This window comes from Carassius gibelio, chromosome B3, assembly GCF_023724105.1.
Source record: "Carassius gibelio isolate Cgi1373 ecotype wild population from Czech Republic chromosome B3, carGib1.2-hapl.c, whole genome shotgun sequence".
In the NCBI taxonomy this organism is placed as follows: domain Eukaryota; kingdom Metazoa; phylum Chordata; class Actinopteri; order Cypriniformes; family Cyprinidae; genus Carassius; species Carassius gibelio.
The window spans coordinates 24,879,772-24,901,320 of NC_068398.1; the positions used below are offsets into that span (position 1 = coordinate 24,879,772).

At 38.3% G+C, this 21,549-nt stretch overlaps 2 protein-coding genes across 5 annotated transcripts; one reads left to right on the forward strand and one right to left on the reverse strand.

Annotated features, from left to right (window-relative positions):
- Positions 1-303: 303 nt before the first annotated feature.
- Positions 304-9,092, reverse strand: LOC127953933 (aspartate beta-hydroxylase domain-containing protein 2-like). Of its 4 annotated transcripts, none has more exons than XM_052553303.1 (8): positions 8,940-9,092; positions 8,103-8,152; positions 6,144-6,222; positions 5,268-5,710; positions 4,950-5,156; positions 4,258-4,465; positions 3,487-3,600; positions 304-1,066 (listed from the first exon to the last, which is right to left on the reverse strand). In XM_052553303.1, exons 4-8 carry the CDS (start codon positions 5,691-5,693, stop codon positions 957-959), a joined length of 1,065 nt encoding a protein of 354 aa, XP_052409263.1. In that variant the 5' UTR covers positions 5,694-5,710; positions 6,144-6,222; positions 8,103-8,152; positions 8,940-9,092; the 3' UTR covers positions 304-956. The 4 variants fall into 4 exon arrangements, with proteins under 4 accessions (XP_052409263.1, XP_052409262.1, XP_052409265.1 ...); XM_052553302.1 differs by lacking the exon at positions 8,940-9,092 and adding an exon at positions 8,418-8,527; XM_052553305.1 differs by lacking the exons at positions 8,103-8,152; positions 8,940-9,092 and adding an exon at positions 6,318-7,228 and having other exon boundaries at positions 5,268-5,502; positions 5,593-5,710.
- On the forward strand, positions 8,467-21,189 carry LOC127953932 (seizure protein 6 homolog). Its single transcript, XM_052553300.1, has 19 exons — positions 8,467-8,882; positions 10,798-10,880; positions 11,025-11,153; positions 11,254-11,475; positions 11,908-12,044; positions 12,252-12,444; positions 14,027-14,212; positions 14,329-14,512; positions 14,800-14,963; positions 15,083-15,277; positions 15,733-15,871; positions 15,967-16,163; positions 16,245-16,439; positions 16,589-16,783; positions 17,698-17,889; positions 17,975-18,013; positions 18,117-18,234; positions 18,675-18,786; positions 19,922-21,189. The coding sequence occupies exons 2-19, from the start codon at positions 10,823-10,825 to the stop codon at positions 19,949-19,951; spliced, it is 2,685 nt and encodes an 894-aa protein (XP_052409260.1). The 5' UTR covers positions 8,467-8,882; positions 10,798-10,822; the 3' UTR covers positions 19,952-21,189.
- Positions 21,190-21,549: the final 360 nt, after the last annotated feature.

A 21,549-nucleotide genomic window follows, 5' to 3' on the forward strand; every position in this document is an offset into this window, starting at 1 on the left:
TCTAAAATATTATCCTAGCTGTGGCTCTTTCTCTCTGTATCTTCATCTTGCACAGTCTCTCATGCATTTTTGATTGTACACAGGTCCCTGAACCCCTTTATGATATTCTTTTATTTTAATTTTCTGTTCTGCTCTCACAGGGTTCAATGCAGGAAGATAAAGTTGCTGACGAAGGAGTCCTCTTACCCCAGGTGTCTGTTTGGGTGCTGAGTGAGTGTATCGCTCCCGCTGTGAGTGTGTGATGGTGAGAGGAAACCAATACTTCCTCCCCCTTCAATGCCATCAGCGACTAGAGAGATTACATTTAATAAAACCTTTTATTTTTTAATTGAACTCTGCTGAATACATACTTGATTTGCAGGACAGTCATCAAGTGCATTGGTGGCAACACAGTCAAAAGTCACAACACATGCAGGTAATCTGGTCATATACAGTATGTTGTCTTCAGTGTGTGCTTCACAGGTTTGAAAATAAATCACCATCTGATGAAATAAAGCAAAATATGTAGCATAACCGTGAGTCACGTGTACAGTATTTACGGAGAACCATGTATCACAGTATACAATAGAGAGGTAAGGAGGAGAAATCAGGCACAATAACGATAGAACAGGAATGCGGGATTATCAAGACAGGCACAAGTCAAATGTAGATATGAAGTTCAAAAATTGTTCGCGTGTTGTCACAGTTATCTGTGTGCTCAGGGCTCAAGATAGTCAATATGTCGTCTGATCCATATGATCAGTTCTGACTGAAGTCATTTGTTTGAAATATTTCAAAAGGTTTCAGTCAAACAAGAGTCAGACATCAAAGTATGTAGTAATTAAATGATAAATATCCTCAATATGAACTTTTAACTAAATCAAAAGATGTTTTGCGAACTTTAAAACAAAATTTTCTGCATTTTAATATGACATGAAGTGGGTTTGACTGGTGCGTCCTGGGAAATACAGCTAGAACTACTGCTCAGGGGCAAAGATGTAGTCTAGAGCCTGTCTCTCTGCTGCAGCCACGTTAGGATGCCACAGGTCTACACTGAAGATAACTCTGGGACCATCTTCAGCTCCCCCTAGAGGACAAATATAAAGATGTTGGTAACATAGAAGACCACCTAGAGTTTAAAGGGGTCATATGATGCGATTTCAAGTTTTCTTTTTATTTGGAGTGTTACAAGCTCTTGGTGCCTAAAGAAGATCTGTAAAGCTGCAAAGACTAAAGTCCCATATTTAAAAATATATTCTTTATAAAAGTTAAGAGTCAACCACTCCCTCCTAAAACAGCTTGTTTAAACACACCCCATGGGCCCAATTTTAACGATCTAAATGCAAAGGTGCACTCAAGGCGTGTCCAAATCCACTTTTGCTATTTTAACGACGGAAAAACGGTCCGTGCGCCAAGGCACATTTTGGAATGGGTTGTCCCTATTCTCTTAATAAGAAATGGGCCTAACGTTCATCTCCCATTCCCTTTAAGAGTGAAATGCGCTCGCGCCATGGCGGATCGCTATTTACATGTTGGAATTTGTTGGTGGAACAGCTGAACGCTTCATTCCAGAACAGTTCAACCCAAATATTCAGATGTGTGCAGCACATTTTATGGAGGACTGTTTCCTGATCCTGGGAGAGAAGACTACAATGAGGGCTGTTCGGACTCACAGTCTGTAAGTAAGTTTACATATTTGAAGGATATTTGAGCAGTGTAGAATTCCAGTCCTTGCACCCCCCTGCTCTGCACATTTTGTATGTTTCTCTTATCACTTCAGATGTTTGTTCTATTGGAACGTAAGTGCCCTGCGAAGTGGACATCATAGGATATTCCGCCATGATTCCAGTTTGAAGTGAACGTATATGTTCCATTCAAAGTGGATTGAAGTGTGCGAGACGTGAATTTAAATCGTATTGATTTACAGAGGTATATGATGTCACACTTGTCTGTGTGTGAAAATGTTGCGAAGCGCAAATCTATGAATAAATGTTCTGAAGTGAGGTGAATTCCAGCAGATTCCCCTGCTCAGGGGGTAGGGAGCAATGAACACTGTGTATGGACCATGTCAAAGGGAACACAGTTCGTGCACAGAGCTCACTTATAACGAGCTGATCATCTGAATCAGGTGTGTTAACAGAGAGATGTGCAAAATGTGCAGAGCACAGGACTGGAATTGAGAACCGCTGGTGTAGAGCTTGTTGTTTGTCGTTTCTCTGATCAAATATGCAGATATAATTTTGTGTTTTCGATGCACCTCAATGCATAAAAAGACAGTATAAGTCATTATAATTAGTAATTATGTCCCCACTGGATGCACAAATGGCGTTTGTAATGGGTTTTATTGTTTTCGTCTTGTCACGCCGTTGTTCTGACTGGGACATGCATCACAGTATGACAAGGAGCGTAACATTTCCATCGCACTTTTGGTATTTGGTCAATTACAACGGACTGGATAGCTGGCCAATCAGAGCACACCTCACTTTTCAGAACGATGAGCTTGGTAAAAATCGAAGCGTTTCAGAGGGCGGGGCATAGAGGAGCAACAATAATGTTTGAACCTTAAACCACATAAACGCATTTCATTACACCAAATACACAAAGTAATGTTCATTTTAGCTGCATCATATGACCCCTTTTAATATAGGTAAAAGATCTCTGCCTGTAGTTATTTGTCTCAATTTCTACTCTCATTTCTCATTTTTGTGTCCTACAGAGTCAGAAGAGTCTACACTTAAAAAAAGAAGGGTTCCAAGAGATTTTTGTATTGAGTCCATAAAGAATCATTTGGGTTCCCAAAGAACATTTCAGCTGTTAAAATCTTTTTTATTTTTTATTTTGTGTAAAGAACGTTTTGTTGAATGAAAAATTTTCATGGATGTTAAAGGCTCTTCACAGAACCATACCAATAATGAACCTTTACCTTGTTTTTTTTTACTAAGATTATACTCTCACAGTCTCAACAATGTCTCAAAATCCAATAGAAATATAAAGATATTGATATGAATGCATACATTTCCCATGTAATTCTTAAATATATATTACAAATATGTTATAGAATCAATAACCATTTGTGTTGACTTTATTTAAAGGGATTTAAATAATACATATTATATAAGACTGGATTAGTTGAGTTACATGAAACATCTGATTTTAAAAGAAACATCTCTGACCTAGTTGAGACAAATATGAAACACAGCTACAGAAGCATCATACTTCTTCAAAATTATCCATATGCTCCATCAGATTTTTCATGTAACACTCAACTAATCCCGCCTTACACTTATATAGGCCAGGACTGCCACTGGTGCCTCCTCAGAAACAAATGTGTGGCACACTTTCTTAACTGAGACCTCCATTTAGCAAGTAAGAATTTTGTCTTTTTCTACATTTTCAGATTGCCTGTTATCTTTACTGATGTTATTATTGATCTATAGGAGCCCTTTTTTAGCTTCAGTCATTCAGCATGTTATGATTAATGAGGTTTATACAATGTAGTTCTCTTGCCGTTATGTGAGATGGTGTGCAGGAAGGAGTCATCCACAAGGAGGCAGTGTCCCTCTGACCAACACTGAGGCTCTCCGCCCACCACCAGCTCACATTGAGCAGGCGTCTGAAGACCTGCCACAGAAACAGAGTCATTTCACACTCAAAGAAATATGACATTATGTTGGTATCTTATTTCCTGTCCCCAAATGTTAGTGAACACAACATTGCAGCATTTGTACATTAATACAGATTTTCTGGCCTTATTTCTTTTACATTTCTTTATATTTCCACAGTATTTCCCTTACATTACCTCAAATCATTTTGGAGCACTAAAAGTAATCAAGGAGTCTGATTTTTTTTAGGATGAATCAAAATTCTATTTCAAGTCAATGCTGTCGTTTTGTATTTTTTTTTATTAATCAAAGAATCCTGAAAAACTTGTATCATGGTGTCCACACAAAAATATGAATAAGCAACTGGTTTTTTTTCACATTGATAATAATAATAAATCAGCATCTTAGAAAGATTTCTGAAGGACCTTGTGACACTGAAGGCTAGAGTAGTGATGCTGAAAATACAGCTTAACCATCAGAAGAATAAATTACATTTGAAAATATATTCAAATTGTAATAATGTTTGTAATAATAAAAACATGTAAAATATGACTGTTTAAACTGTATTTTGTATGCATGACCATAAGAGATTTCTTTTAAAATCTTTTAAAAAAGCTCCCTGACCCCAACAGTAGTCCTGTGTGGAAGAGTTTTCTGTTTCAGTGTTGTGACTTACCCAGATGACAGCGCAGACGTGTGTTTGTAGGGCCATAGACCCCTCCCAATGTGGCCCCAGGACCCAGGAGCCAGAAGCCAGCTGATCCCAGAGAGTTACTGCTGATGAAGGTTCTGAGAGAGAGGAGCGTTCGGTATGTACACGGACACGCACGGCAGTTCCTGGCCACACACACTCCAGCACTATAGAGCGGGAACACTGTCTGGCCCTGAGAGATCAACACAGGAGCTCATCATCATACATGCATAAGCACATTCTCTCTCTATTCTCAGCCTTAACTCTGAGGTTGTGTGTCTATGTCCTGCATTTGTATAGCCTGATTATTATGAGAGAATGATGAATTGAATCCAAACAGATCCCTAACAGCAGTGCAGTACAGATATCAATCGGAAGATATTAAGAGAGGGCGAGAAGGACAGCCAGAGAATGAAAGAGTCTTGGTGAATGTGTGTGCTGGATAAAGTAGAGTGATGAGTTTTAACTAAAAATAAAAAAAATCATTATTTACTATTTTTTTCTATCTATCTATCTATCTATCTATCTATCTATCTATCTATCTATCTATTCTGATCAGCTGTACTTGTATAGTTTGTGAAGATTGATACTAATCAAATAAACAGATTTACTGTGATTTTCACAGTTGTCTCTCTGACCCATTGAAATTCCTAAAATATATTTGTATGTTTAGTCACCTTTGGTCCTTGGTAGCTCCACCCTAGCTTTGTTTCAATCCCCCTTTGGTACACAGCTTGGAACTCAGCAAAGATTATGGGATAGCTGGCCTCCAGAACCTCGATGTCATGACGATGAGCATCCCTGGGAAAGAAAGGTATGCTGGGAACATCTGGGAGGTAGAAGAGATGAGGCTTCTGAATGGATGGCCGATCATTGATCCTGGCCTAGACAGCAGCAAGGAAGATGTGGAAGGACAAATAGTGACACAAATGTTGAGACACATCACAGATATTTAGGAAAAAGGCTCAAGTTATTCTACTTTTCCCAGCTCTGACCTGATTGCGCAGGCCCTTGTGAATTCGCCCCATGCCAGCCCAACTGTAGCGCTTGGCATACTCCTGTAGTGCTCTATACAACTTCCTGCTTTCTGCAGCAGCCTCAGTGGGGAACAGGGCGTGGCTCAACACTGGTGTCAGGTAGCTCTCTGTGCCCTCCTCTTCCTCCAGCGTCTCCATGTTGATGGCCGCTGATGCTTTAGGTGCAGAGTGTCTGGGATCAACCGTGCAACGGCTGGATGAGCGAGAGAATGAGGACCGGCCAGAGCCACTTTTTAACATACCAGAATTGGATGGTGGGTCAGAACCCATGCGGTAGCAGTACCAGAGGAAGAGGAAGAGGACGGTCCAGAGGAGCCCGCTGAGGGGGGGACCTCCCATCAACGCACATGGGGGAAGCGGCACCAAGTCCAGAGACCAGGACATAATGCTGAGAGAGTGAGCTTATAGAGAAACAAAAGAAAAAAAAATATTAAATAGTAATGAACTTCATGAACTTCTTAAGTCCTTGTGACACAAGACTTTCTACAGTGTGAAATCAATACTCTTTGACTTATTTCCCTTTCTTCATGTTTAATAGCTGAATAATTAATATGCAGCAGACCACAGATATGAATATTAATCAGTCCGAGGCTTCAATATCGCTCGCTCTAATGCATAATGTTTCCTGCTGCAGTCAGTTTGTGTGTCGCCTTCATTCTCAGAAAGTAGTCTAGAAACTAGTAATCACGTTGCTGAAACATTGCTCACGATGTCAGGAGAGAGTGTGCCGACGGAAAGAACCGATTTTTACCGAACATTGCAAGTTACCATTCGGACACTTGCAGCGCGATTTTCTTCAATTTTGGGGTGTTCTGTATATGTGTGTTTTCTTACCGCTTCTCCACGTCTTACTCAGTCTCTCTTTCCCCCGTCGTTCTCACCACGTCCTTTCTTCCTCTGTTTATCTGCAGCCCTGAAAATACAGTAGATTCCGCATTCATTCCTTTCGAAAGGCTGGAAGAACGACTCCTCCTTCTTTACGGAGCAGAACGAAGATGTTTTTATTACCTTTGTCCATGTACTGACGCATCTGAATCAACCAGGCCCTCGTTGCTGGGTTGTTAAGCCTATTTGAGAATTGTATGACCCTTTCTTGCTGTTAGCCGAGAGCCGAAGGAGTAAGTTTCAGCACCGAGACACTGGACAGCTCCTATGCAGAGCGCCGTCTACGTCTAGTGCTACTGCACTTCAACCACTGTGTGGCGCACGTGAGGTGGACTCAAAAATACAAACCAACCAACACCAGCCTGTAGTGAAGAGGAGTCTGACCCATTCAGTTCTTTCGAACAGTTGGTCGATTAACTAGTTCTAAGAACGATTCAGTGATTATTTCATCTCATCACGTGGTAACTGAAATCACGGCGTGAAATTTGTCATTTGCGTTCGGAAAACGTTACAGTAGAAGATTTTAATCAATCAAGTATATAATCAATGTGAATCTAGCCATTATTGTTGCTAGTTATTATTCCATTATAATCTTATAGGTAAAGTATAGAAACAAATTTGCCTACGTGCTGGAATGTACAAAACTGATGAGAAACATATGGTCAGACATTTATACAGGGCCTTTCTTTATAATAAATCAAGCAGGAGGCCTCTTCTCTCTAGGGAGGTATTATAAAAGTTTGACTATGTGGAACCGCCCCATATAAGGAGATACCACATAACATTCACAACACATCACCTTGCAAGGAACTCTCAACTTTATTTTCCTTGAAATAAAGTATTTTCTTCTGAGCAAAAAACCCCAGACTGAGTGTGCTTCTTCAGAGAACCGGCAGACGACACTACAGAAACAGTAAGTTAATTCTCACAGGTAGTTGTCACTGAATTTCTTCAAAAAATCCAACTACCAATTTAAACCAGAGAATTTGCTATTGTTCTTGACACAATTCCAAAGAGTGTGATGTTACTTAAAAAAATAAATAAAAATAAAATAAAATAAAATAATATATATATCAGAAGAAATAAGCATGGATAATCCTTGTGGAAATATTTTTATTTTAAATTGTTGATGTTTTAAAACAACAGTGTAGCAATGAGGTAATATCTCTTGATTAAAAGCATGGAAACGGCTTTTTTGTATCAATAACAGAATCAAGGATGTGTCTTACAAAGTTTACTTCACAGTATTTATACTGCTAAGCATGTTTTGGAAATATTTAAGCTTAAGTATATTTATATACCTGTGAATTTGGTCTAGAAAAAGAAACTATTTAACCCCCCATCATATTATACATTTGTATATTTTAGGAAAATACCATATACATGAGAAGAAGTGGGCTTAATGTAAAACCAAAATTTTCACATTTTATAAACGACTTTAAATTAGTCCTATAATTAAATATCTTAGAACAAACCATGGAATGGTTTGAAAGTTTTAAACGTGTAATACTCTGAAAGTATTTCCTTTCTTTTTCTTTTTTTTCTTTTCTTTTGAAGTTAATGTTAGTATGGTCATGTTAATATGTAATACCTCTTGTTTTTGTGGCATTTAATTAATAAAGCATAAAAAAAATTAAATTCAAAAACAGTAAAATCACAACCACAGTAAAGTCATGTGCACATTTAGTTGTTTATTGTGTTATTAATTCAGTTTGAGGCCTCAAGTAAACTCATAATATCATAATTAATAATCTAACGGTAATTTACAAGTACACAATACACAAAAAATAATTTAGACTATGTAAAGACAAAGAAAACAAATGTGTTTCATATGTGTGGGTGAAACTCATTTTCAGCAGGCCTATAGATTGGTTAAAGAATTGTTCAATCAGATTCGTGCATACTGACCTGTTTTGTGAATCGATTCATTAAAAGATCCGATTCAGTCTCTCGTCCGCCTGCAGATGGACAGAAACAGACAAAAACAAACGAATAGAAAAACTGTCTAGAAGATGCTAAATGATTGTTCCTGTGGATCGAAACGGTTATTTTCTTCGTAGGATGTGAGAATTAAATACTCCCACCTGATTTTAATTCAGATGATCAAATGATTAGTTAAAATCTGTTTGTTGTGGTATTTGTTAGTGAGTATGCTGACTCGAGAAGTGCTCTGACAGGCTCAGTCTTATTTATGAGTTGGTACATTTAAAAGATTCGACTCACAGAAACGATTCGGACATCTCTCATTGACAGTCAACACGCCATCCATACGGAAGGAACTGCCATCTATGTCTGCTCAACGCTCACCTGCTAGCCTGTCATAGGCCGAAACGGACAGAAATAAACGAATTTAAAAAAAATACAACGAAGAACGGACGCAAACTGATTTATTTCCTTGGAACGAAGACGTCATTGCCTTCTCCGTGGGTTCGAATGGAACACTCGTATCTGACAATAACCCGGCCGGGAGCGTTCAAATGATTGTTTAAAATCCGTTTGACGCGCCGCGCCAGTTGTGGTATTTCGGAGGGAGGTGTGGGAGCGAGAGACGCGCAAGAAACGCAGCAGCGAGAGCGGTGCTAGAGAAACACACACACACACACACGAAATATCCAAAGAATCACCAGGAAAAGGAAAGAAACGGAGGATTCCATTTGACGAACAGAAAAGAGAAACTGCGTATTGCGGGTGCGTATTTGTTCTGTTTCCCTCTGACAGACAGTGGTGTTTTGGCGAGCTTGTTACCTTGCGCGACATCCACCTGCATAGAGATGCAACGGATGCGTTCATGAAATCATTCTAAACCATTCACATTATTCCAATACTGCTTTGCTTCAGAAAGAAATGCAGGTTTATTCAGTCTAGACGGCTTGCTAATGCGTTTTGGGGGGGGGGAATGGGCGTCTTGCGTCATAAGAGCAGATGTTTTTGAAGCAGATGAGGAGAAGAGCGTCTGAATAAATTATCTGAACGCTGTGCCCGCAGTGTCAGCAACATCATCTGCTCGCATATTCTGTCGTGGTTACCATTAGTGTGGGCATTATAAATTAATGTCGAGCCTTTATATGTTTTCATCTTCCTCTAATTCATTTGTATTATGAACCCTTTTTATCAGCATCGGCGTGTGCGGTAAATACTAAATGAGGCCACTAGCAGACCAGACCTGCTCTCTTCTACCTGTCTCTCGTGTGAGCGGTGACATCATTGATCACTGAACGTGGACACGTCAGGGGCCGTATGTCTCGTGCGCTGTCAGGCCTTGAGCGCCACGGCGGGGCCATAAGATTTGATAGACGACAAAACACCCGATATGACTTTAGGGAATATTTTATGAGATGACGCATTTCTGCAGTTTCTTCTGAACTTCTGAATTAAGGAACTGCCATGTTTTTGGCCTCATATATCAGTAATTGTTTTAAATTGCAGTGATAAAAAACTAATGCACCAAACGAACTCATATGTGACCCTGGACCACCAAAACAGCATGGGTATATTTGTAGCAATAGCCAACAACAAATTGTATGGGTCAAAAGTATTGAATATTCTCATATGACAAAAAATATTTACTTATATAAAGTAAAGATCATGTTCCATGAAGATATTTTGCAAATGTTCGACTGTAAATACATAAAAACTTAATTTTTAATTAGTAATATTGCTAAGAACTTAAATTGGACAACTAGTTTTTTTTTTTTTTTTTTTGCACCCTCAGATTCCAGATTTTCTAATAGTTGTGTCTCAGCCAAATAGCGTCCTATCCTAACAAACCATACACCAATGGAAAGCTTATTTATTTAGCTTTCAGAGATATATGATTATCGTTTTTGTGGTCCAGGGTCATATTTAACTAACACTTTAGCTTTAAAGACGTAATAATTTGTTTTCTTTCTAGCGTCCCTGTATTTTCCTATTTGTTGAAATAGGAAGTTTAGGCAGTTATATCGAAGTACTCCATGTTTTAAAACAATAGCTAATAAGCTGCATAAACCATGATTTTTGTACTTAGCAGTGTTTTAAGTATCGTAGAGGGACTTTCTCAATTTAGAGAGCTTTTGATTGGACAGAAATCGTCAGTGACTTACACTGATGTTGAAAAGTTTGGGGTTGGAAAGACTTTTTAAAATGATTTTAAAAGTCTCTTATGTGCATTAAATCTGCATTATTACTGTAAAAACTGTAATAATGTGACACATTACTACCATTTTTAATAAAGATTTCAAGATTTTTCAAGATTTTTATTTTATTTGTCACATACAAAATTATATATAGCATATGTAACCAGCAGTGAAATGTGATTATAATACTATTATATAGTTAAATACTATTATATAGTTAAATACATTGTAAAATGGAATTTATTCCTGTGATAATAAAGCTGAATTTTCAGGATAATTACTCCAGTCTTCAGTGTCACATGACTTTAATCACTCTAATATGCTGATTTGATGACATTTTTAAGTATTATTTGATGAATAGAAAGTTCAATAACACAGACCTTACTTGAGATTTCATGCTTTGACTTACTGTCTCCCAAAACTTGAATCTTCTCCTTTTTATCCTTCTTTCCCTCTTACTACTTCTTTTTTTTCTCGTTTTCTTGCAGCCAGGCTGTCCTCTCATATTTGAAAATGGTGTCCACAGTTTTTGCTGTGACACTGTCTGTCACACTACTGCACCTGGCTTCAGGTAATATGCACATACTTGTGTGAGTCTGCCTTTGTGTGTTTAAATATTGACGCGAGGTGAATGCACTTAATATATGTAGATAACTTTACAATGAACCTATTTAGAGGCAAGAAACTACGTTTGACAGTTCAAGGGGCTTTTTAGGTGCATCTTTAGGGACGTCAGATCCTGAGGCTCCTCCCACTGTGACATCCAGTCCCCGCCCCTTGGGAGAACTCATCCATGCTGCGCTTCTGAGTAAGGAGTACCTGGGCCACACCCCTGGTAGCAGAGGTCAGTCCTTTATAATGAGCACGACTGCATACATTTAATAATAAACCAGATCTATGTAACCGTTTTTTACCATAATCTAAATCTGGCATTTAACTCGCAGGTACAACTACTAACCCGACCCAGGCCGTCCCGTCCATCAGAGAATCAGATCCCGCCTCCACAGTGATATCACCAGGAATCCTCACCACCGCAGTGACCTCATCTGCTGCACCTCAAGCGGGCCAATCAGGTTTTGGGAGGGCCGTGACATCACCACCAGCTGAGGAAGAGACCACAACCACTCTAATCACAACAACAACAATAACAACGGTGCACACACCAGGTATCATAACCAAACCAACAAAAGCACATGACAGTTGGAGATGGTTAATTAATTTCCAACATGAAGCTCTAAAACGCCACAGATGTCCCTCAGTGGGTCTCAGACCATTAAAATAATTTCTAAATAATATTTGATGGTCTCCAGGACAGATTCCCGAATACTTAAGTATTATCTTGAAAAGTTTTGAAAACATGCTAATTGTAAACATGCAAATTTGCCAGTAGGTTCATATAATTTTGCTTATGTCTGAGTGATGAAAGAATTCATGTAATTTGAAAGATGTAGTCACTCAGGGTATTCTGCAATGAAAAAAGGATTGACCCACAGTTTGGCCCACATGGACCTCTCTCTCTCTCTCTCTCTCTCTCTCTCTCTATATATATATACGTATATAATATTTAAATCTTTAAAACTTTTAAACTGTCTTTCCAGTTCAGTGCAATGCCAGTCTGTCAGGAATGGAGGGAATAGTCGAGTCCCCTGATCCACTCTCCTCCTCATCTCCCTCTTCCCCGCTGGAGTGCACCTACAGCATCACCGTTTATCTTGGATATGGTGTAGAAATACAGGTGTGATGGTTTCACCATTATCAGAGTTTCCATTATAACCTCAGAAATCCTCTCTCTATGTCACCATGGTTACTGGCTGTTAACATAGCTAATGCATCTTGTTGGCATTTGCATGGGCGATGCCAGCCTAATGAGTTCAGAAATCTTTGCCCTTGAAACAGTCGACATCATTAACTGGTGTTATGGTAACACCTGTCTGTTTTAAAGGTGAAAAAAGTAAACTTGTCCAAGGAGGAGTCACTTACCATTCTGGAGTTGGGTGGGACGGCGCCTGAGCTTTTGGCCAATGAGACGCTAATGAGCGAAGGTCAGGTGATTCGCAGCTCAACCAACCAAGTGCAGATCCACTATAAGAGTCTGAAGCAAGCCAATCATGGGGTTTTCAGCTTTCACTATCAAGGTATTTTGCGTGTAACAATGATTGAGACTACCGTTCAAAAGATTGGGGTTGTAGAAAAATATATTTTGCTCACCAAGGCTGCATTTATTTGATAAAAAAATACATTAAAGCAGTTTTGTTGCGTATATTATTGCAATTTACGATAACTGTGTTCTGTTTTAATGTTATATAAATGTATTTTATTCCAGTGATGTCAAAGCTGATTATTCAGTAGTCCTTCAGAACTTCATCTAATTTGCTTGATGGAAATTAGTTGCTCAATACACGTTTTTCATTATTATCAATGTCGAAAACAGTCGTACTGCTTAAAGGTGACATATCAGGAAAATCAGACTTTTTTTTCGTGTTTAAGTGTTATAAGCTCTGGTGCATCTACTAACTCAGAAAACGTGAAAAGAACCACCCAGTAAATTTTTTGATAATCTTTTCTTTGCAAGCTTGTGAAGAAACCAGTTGTTCAGATTTTGTAACCCCTGCGACGTAGAAAGGGGATCTTATTATAACATCACCTCCCCATAATCTGCACGTTTCCACCGACAGCGCCATCTTTGTGTTTTAGCAAGCGACAACGTTGTACAAGTTCTAACAGCATGGCAAAAGTTTGAGCAAAGTATAATAACTGTTCTGTCTTTGACTGAAAAGATGAGCACAGAACACTATTTAGAGTCCCAGACTCAGAGGAGAAAAGAGAGCAGTGGACTTTGAGTTATGTACTGTATATTACACTGCTGCTGCCACACAGATCTAGCTAAACATGCAACTTCTTTCCCGTCTGTTTATCTTCACAGATACCTTTACTTAACTGACTTTTTTTTAAACTCTTGTTTGTTTTTAAAATAAACTTGAATATATTTGACAGTTTAGGTATAATAAGACACAAAAAAGAGAGCTTAGCTTAGTGCTCACATGGTGTGTGGCTTTCTGTGCATGTACTTCTAATGTGCGCGCTTAGAAAACAGTATATATTAGAAATGTAAACTGATATGGTTGAAAACTTATGATTTCAGCATGATAAGCATGATAATCAAAACCAAACATCGTATCTGAGGTATAAGGTGTAAAGACACAGTCCTATTCTGGAAAAGGGAGCGGGGAGTTAGCAGCTCATTTGCATTTAAAGAAACATGCACGAAAACAGCCTGTTTCTGCTTCCACTCAAAATAGGCATTTCCAAAATGATAAAATACATGATCTGTGTGGTATTTTGAGCTGAAATCTCACAGACACATTCTGGGAACACCTGACACTTATATTACATATTGTAAAAGGGGCATAATGGGTATCCTTTAATACTTTTGTGGAATCCATGATACAGTTTTTTTTTTTTTTAGAATTCTTTGATTAATAGAAAGTTTTAAAGAACAGTACTTATCTGGATTAGAAATCTTTTAACATTATAAATGTCTTTACTCTCACTTTTGATCAATTTAATGCTTCCTTGCAGAATAAAAGTATTACTTTCTTAATTAATAACTTACTGACCCCAAATCATTTGAGCTGTACTGTAAGGGAAATGTAAATTGTGTGTTTTGACATAACAGGACTAACAGAGCTTTCTTGTTCTTTTAAAAACTCATCCCAGCGTTCCTCCTGTCCTGCTCGTTTCCTCTCTCCCCTGAGAGTGGTGGAGTGACTGTCACTGATATTCATCCTGGAGGTCAGGCTCACTTTCATTGTGATCCTGGCTTTGAGGTCAGAGGTCATGAGGTTGCAACCTGTTTGAATACCACCCGACCCAAATGGAGCACCCCAGAACCCCAGTGTGTGGGTGGGTTGTGTTTTTCATTCCGTTATTTTGTTGTTTTTCAGTATCTAAGTTGCTTGAAGACATTTTTGTTTAATGCCATGTGTATAAGCATTCTCGTGTGTTTTTGCATATTAAAGCTGTATCTTGTGGAGGGTGGATTAGAAATGCTACTGTTGGACGCATCCTGTCTCCAACCCTCCCCTCTGCAAGTAACCATAGCAGCGGCAGCAACCTGAGCTGCCATTGGCTGCTGGAAGCCAAGGAAGGCCACAGGCTCCATCTCCATTTTGAGAGGGTGGCTCTTGATGAAGACAATGACAAGTGAGAGTTCAAGTCTTCATTGATCTTGTGTATTAAGTTAATTCATGTGTATCTTATTTTTGATTATTTATTTTTGTACTAATTTAGATTTTTCTCTACACTCGTGTAGTAGCAATACTATATGTATTTAGAAAAAGTACAAGCTATACAGAAGTTTTCTGTTTAAGAATGAACACCAAATTAGATCTTCTTCTCTCTCCAGTATCATGATCTCAATCCTTCCTGGATCATTTTTAATGTCAACACTTTTCTTAATGTTCTTTTTCGTTCCCTCATCCCTGTCCTAGGCTGATTGTGCGCAGTGGCAATAGCTCTACAGCTCCTCTCCTCTTCGACTCGGATCTGGATGACGTTCCAGAACGAGGCTTTGTGAGCGAGGGAATGTCTCTGTATGTGGAGCTCACGGCTGATTCCTCCTCCATCCCACTGCTGCTGGCTCTCCGCTATGAAGGTAAGACAATGTGTTACACATTTAGCGAAACATATTTCATTACTCTAAACCATATATCACTATAAATAAAAAAAATAAATAAATAACGTCCTTCCCCCTTTTCCCTTTTCCTCTTTCAGCCTTTGATGGGGAACACTGTTATGAACCTTACCTGCCTCATGGGAATTTCAGCAGCAGTGACATCACCTTCCCTCTGGGGACTGTAGTTACCTTCTCATGCTCTCCTGGTTTCATCATGGAGCAAGGCTCAGGAGTTATGGAGTGTGTTGACCCCAATGACCCTCACTGGAATGAGAGTGAACCTGTCTGCAGAGGTGTGACATCACATATTTACAATATTTGGCATCACAGGAAAAATACATTTTAAAAATAGATATTAAATTAGATTTTTTTTAATGTAATATTATGTCATAGTATTACTTTTTGAACTGTATTTGTAATTAAACTATTGCAGCCTTGGAGGAAAAAACAAAGTCTTACTGACTTTAAATGTCTGAATGGTGGTGTTGTTAAGCCATTCATTCACAAACTGCACAACTATCTACTCATCTTTATTAGAACTGTCAATTTACTAGTGCAGATTCTACAAAAAATATCCTTGTAATGCTAAAGTGGTTTATTAAAGTTGATTCAAAAATCTTTCATTAAGTAAATTTCGAAACAATTTTCAAATTGTAGCTACTGGGGTTTCAAGGAACATACTCGTATAATCAGTCTGGCCTAATAATGTGAAAGCTGTTTTAATAATTCCTTCTCTTTCTCCTCTCAGCTTTGTGTGGCGGGGAGCTCACGGACCCGGTGGGAACTGTGTTGTCTCCTGACTGGCCACAGAGCTACTCGAAGGGGCAGGACTGTGTGTGGCAAATACATGTCAGCGAGGACAAGCGCATCGAACTTGATGTACAAATGCAAGTATATCTATTTGATTGTAACAGTTTGTGTTTAATTCTGTTTTTGGTTTAATTCCGTATTTTAAATATATATTCCCATCACTTGTTTGCAGTTTGAACATCCGTCATAATGACATTCTCACGCTATTTGATGGCCATGATCTGACATCACATGTGATTGGACAGTACCTGGGCTCAAGAGAAAGGTTCAGGGTTGTATCAGGAGGTTCAGAGGTCACCATTCAGTTTCAGAGCGATCCTGATGACTCCACATTTATTCTGAGCCAAGGCTTCCTCATTCACTACAGAGGTACATGTCAAAGGGGTTGTCTTTTTCTGTATCTTTTGTGGTGTAGCTTACAGTCATGTCACTTCATTTCATTCCGTGCAGAGGTGGAGCCAAATGACACGTGTCCTGCCCTTTCGCAAATTGAGTTTGGCTGGAGCAGCTCCTCCCACCCGTCTCTGGTGAGAGGCAGTGTGTTAACCTATCAGTGTCAGCCTGGCTATGACATCGTTGGCTCTGACATCATCACCTGCCAGTGGGATCTCTCCTGGAGCAACAACCCGCCGACCTGTGTGAAAAGTGAGCTTTGTTATGTTTATCTTCAGGGCACACTGATTTATTTACTGTTCCCCTTTGTTTAGTAGACTCATCATTTACCGGTTTGAATATTTGATTAATACTGTCTTACTGTTAATCTCTTTTTCCTCCTGGCTTTGATGTCCCTCTAGTCCAGCAGTGCCCTGATCCAGGAGAAGTGGTCAATGGAGCACGCTCAGTACATCCAGAGTCTGGTTTTGCTGTGGGCACAGTGGTACGCTTCACATGTAACCAGGGTTATCAAGTGGAAGGCCCGAACCAGATCTCCTGCCATGGCAGAGACACCGGCATGCCCAAATGGAGCGACCGCAGCCCAAAGTGTGTCTGTGAGTACATGCTATTTATTTTTGTGCACGCCATGACGTATGTGAGGGATTGTGTATGGTGGGAGAAAAGTTGAACATCTCCACCCCCTCTCCTTAATTCTGTATGGATTTAATTCAGAAGTTTTTTTAAAATGATCAATATTAAAAATTAGGGCTATGCATTCATTCATAGATATGTGCCCCTGGATCACAAAACTAAGTCTTAAGTTGCTGGGATATATTTGTAGAAATAGCCAAAAAACTTTTCTTTTATGCCAAAAATCATTAGGATATTAAGTAAAAATCATGTTCCATGATGATATTTTGTACATTTATATAATTATACCGTTAATATATCAAAATTTTAATTTTTGATTAGCAAAATGCATTGCTAAAAACTTAATTTGGACAACTTCAAAGAAAATGTTCTCAGTATTTAGATTTTTTTTTCCGCCTCAGATTCCAGATATTCAAATAGTTGTATCCCAGCCAAATATTAAATATTTATATGATGACAATATTTATAGCTTATTTCAGCTTTCAGATGATGTATAAATCAAAATTTCCAAAAAGATTTAGATTTCAGATGAATGCAGTTAAAAACATCACCAAAATATTTTAACTGTTTTCATCATTGATTATTTTGAGAAATGGTTCTTGAGCGGCTAATCAGCGTAATAGAATGATTTCTGAAGGATCATGTGACACTGAAGACTGGAGTAATGATGCTGAAAATATAACTTTACCATCACAGGAATAAACTGAAGAGACTTCAAAAACACTTACAAGCCCCAAACTTGTGAATGCTAGTATATGCAGGATAAAATATTGCAGAGACAGCTAAACATTAGCTCCCAAGTATCAGATTTCTGTCTAATGTACTAACATCTATGCCACCAATAAACCATATTGCCCTCTATTTTTCTGCTAAACAGTAAAATACGATCCATGCCCAAACCCTGGCGTGCCTGACAATGGCTACCAGACTCTGTACAAGCACAGTTACCAGGCAGGAGAGACACTGCGCTTCTTCTGCTATGAGGGCTATGAGCTCATTGGGGAAGTCATCATCAACTGTGTCCCAGGACACCCCTCTCAGTGGAACAGCCCACCACCCTTCTGTAAAGGTATGTGAATGTGAACTAGTCTAATACACAGAGTTGGCCTTTCTATCTGAAGAGTCTGAAAACATCATGTTTTATTTATTTGCAGTGGCCTATGAAGGGCTACTCGACGATCATAAATTGGAGGGTAACGTTGATTATCATTGTTAAGTGCTATTCATATTGGTTTGATAATTTTGCCCACTATGTCACACGATGATGTCCATGTTATTAATCTCCACTCTTTGCAGTTTCTCAGTCATTAGAGGCCTCTCATCAGATGCTGAGCGAGAACATTGCATTGGCCATTATCCTGCCAATCATTCTGGTCATCCTTCTGATTGGTGGAATCTACATGTACTATACCAAGTGAGTTTGGCATGCTTGTGTTTCTGAATGCTTTTGTTTTGTGTTAAAGTTAACATGAAATCAAAATCGGCCCTTTTATTATAAAATATGTACTTTACAATGTGAGTGTTCCCGGTCTTATTTTGCATATTATTTACTATTGCACATTATTTCAAAGAAAAAGTAATTATTGGTGGCTCTTGGGCTGAAAATAAGAAATAAGTAAATAACACTCTATCGTTTCCTAACCCATTTCCCTATGGATCAAATCAAACCTTCCTTGCATTTAATACTGAAATGCATCACATAACTAAAGCAGAATGACTTTCAAGCGTTATTTCTTGTTGACTTTAAATTCCAGCTATTTTCCCTGAGTCTTGTCAAAACCTTCTTCACAGCTGTTCCTTATTTAGCTCTTCTGCACTAACAGCTCTCTGGTCGTCTCTTCCTGTCTCTCTCAGCGTGTGTAGGTGGCAGTGGAAACCGTTGTTCTGGAAGTCTCTCTCTCACACCCACTCTTACAGTCCCATAACGGTGGAGTCTGACTTTAACAACCCTCTCTATGAGGCAGGGGTAAGACGCTCACAACCTAGTGGAATTTGTACTTATAAACTGTTCGGATGTGTAACTGAACACCAAGAAATCTAAGATATTGATTTTCTCTTTAGGGAATCATAGTCTGTTTGCTATCTTCGATCTTGCCGATCTTTCAGCACAGCTTCTATCTTATTTTATTTACAGAAATATATAGATGCACTACCATTCAGTAGTTTGGGACTAATGATTTTGAAAGAAGTCTCTTGGGCCGTGGTCACACTACACTTTTCATTCCATTGACTTCCATTCATACGCTTGAAAATGTGTCATACCAGAAAAGCAAGCCTGTGCAAAGATATTTCTAATTTTGCTGCATAGCAAAGTTCAAGCTCTGTGAACTCTGGCCTGTGGATTTGCATCATGTGATACCATCGGCAGATCGATACACCACAGCATGACCTTCTATATAAATCAAAACACAACATACATTTAAAACTGCAGCGCTGCAGGAAAGTGGAGTAGATTTTATGTTTTGACATTTTAGATGTATTATAATTTGTTAAATAAAGTTTTTAACAAGATTAGGCCAATTTCACAAGTTTGCATGTTCAAAGTCTATATGCTGACCAAAGGTTGCAGTTATTTGATCAAAAATACAGTAAAACCAGAAATATTTTTTCAAATAATTATTTTCATTGCAATATATTTTCCAAAGCATCATTACTTCAGTCTTCAGTGTCACATGAACCTTCAGAAATCATTCTAAAATACCTATGTGTGTAGAAAACAGTTCTGAAACCTAACTTCTTTTTTTCTGGTCAGCTTTTTTCAGGTTTTTTTTATGAATTGAAGGCTCAGTCATAAATGCATTTACTGTCACTTTTAATCAGTTTAATGCACCTTTGCTAAAAGTATTCATTTCTGTTTTCTTTTCTAAAGCAATGAAATCATATACTGACCCCAGACCTTTTAACAGTAGTGCAGATGCTGCTGTATCATCATATAAATTTGATCAAAAATGGCATTTTCTTTTTGTCGTATGTAATGTCACTTTATCCTTATTATATTATATTCATTATAATTGTACAAAAAATAAACAATGCTGCTTGGCTTTAGATGATGATTCTCCATCATATTTGCTAGTGAAGTTTGTTTCCCTCTCTGATTTTAGGACACGCGAGAGTATGAGGTGTCCATCTGAGACAGAAGTCTACAAATGAAGCTGAATTTTGGGTGACTGAAAAGAAGAAAAGAATGGATACTGTTATTTTTCTCTCTCTCTCTCTCTCTCTGCAAGACATTCATTTGTTTTACTCAACTAATGACGCTACATTAATCCCACCCTACACAGTCTCTCTCTCCTCCCTCTCGGTCGATTCACTGATGTACGTTTATACCAAGTGTGAGTTTGCTTATGAGTTGATGCAGGTGCCTGTGTAGTATGCTAGTGTGTGTTTACATGTGTGTATGTTATTGGCTGTATATGTACATCAGAGTAATGAAATACTGAAAGTAACAACAAAACAGTTGTAAGTACATACCGTGAGTATGATTTCCACAGTCAGGCATGTTTTATAACAGAAGGTCTGGTGCCTTAAGGACTGTAAAGAGATGGAGTGAAAGAAAGAGAAAAATTGAATGGGGAGAGAGAGAGAAAGAGAGAGAGAGACTTTGACAAAGATAAGTACACATATACGTATATAATCTGAACAAATGAAAACTATACTCTCACGCGCCCATGTTTGTATACAGACACATGGCCACACATTCACACGCACATATACATGATGACAAGAACATCTTGAATGTATATATTTTGATTGAATATTGAGTATACATGCAGATTCAGTGCCAAAATACATCCCATAATGTGACGTCACTTCATGTTTCACTGGTTGCCATAGTATTTCTCACATGATTATGTAATAATGAAGACAATGCCAGCATTTCATATTGTTCTTTGCTGTTTCTTAAGAATCTATTTCTGCTTGATGTTGAATGACCATGTTTCAGAGGAGCGGAATGTCCTCTCGCTTACGGCACGCGACGATTGTATATTTTACCGCTTCAGCTTAGGATTCATGATCAATTATACTTACTGTCATTGTTAATCAGAGTTGATGTTGTTGCATATGCACTATGTTGAGGAAAATATATATACAGAAGAAAAAAAAACTGCTTGCTGTGATGCAGTAATTGAACTGAAATGCTTTTTATAAATTGCATATTTTATTTATTTATTCATCTCATGGTTTCTTGTTAATATGCAGTGAGTTTCGTCTTTTCCACTGTGCCATAACCAGAGCCCATGTTGTGGAGGGCTTTGGTGCATTATAGTATTACTTGATTGTTATTTATTTATCAACATAATATACTTGTCATGAAGACATTTATTTCCTGAGATTTAAGATTAAATAAAAGTCTCTGTTGGATGGTGAACGTGTCTTTCATAAATTACATCTTTATGGATAATAGATACTGGTATGTTATGATATTGGAAACGATAGATAGATAGATAGATAGATAGATAGATAGATAGATAGATAGATAGATAGATAGATAGACACAAGCTATAAACATACACACATTTACGTGCTTGTGTGTGTAAACACAATCATACGGTACATTAATTTATATTTTCCACGTTCCCAAGACGGATTTTATTTATTTTAATTTAAACTAAATTTTGTGTCACAGATGAAAACACTGACCTCATAAAACTGGCCTTTGCGATTGGCTGGATTCAGGGGGCGGGACTAACTCTCTTGACTGACGTTGAAGTTGGCCAATCAGTCGACG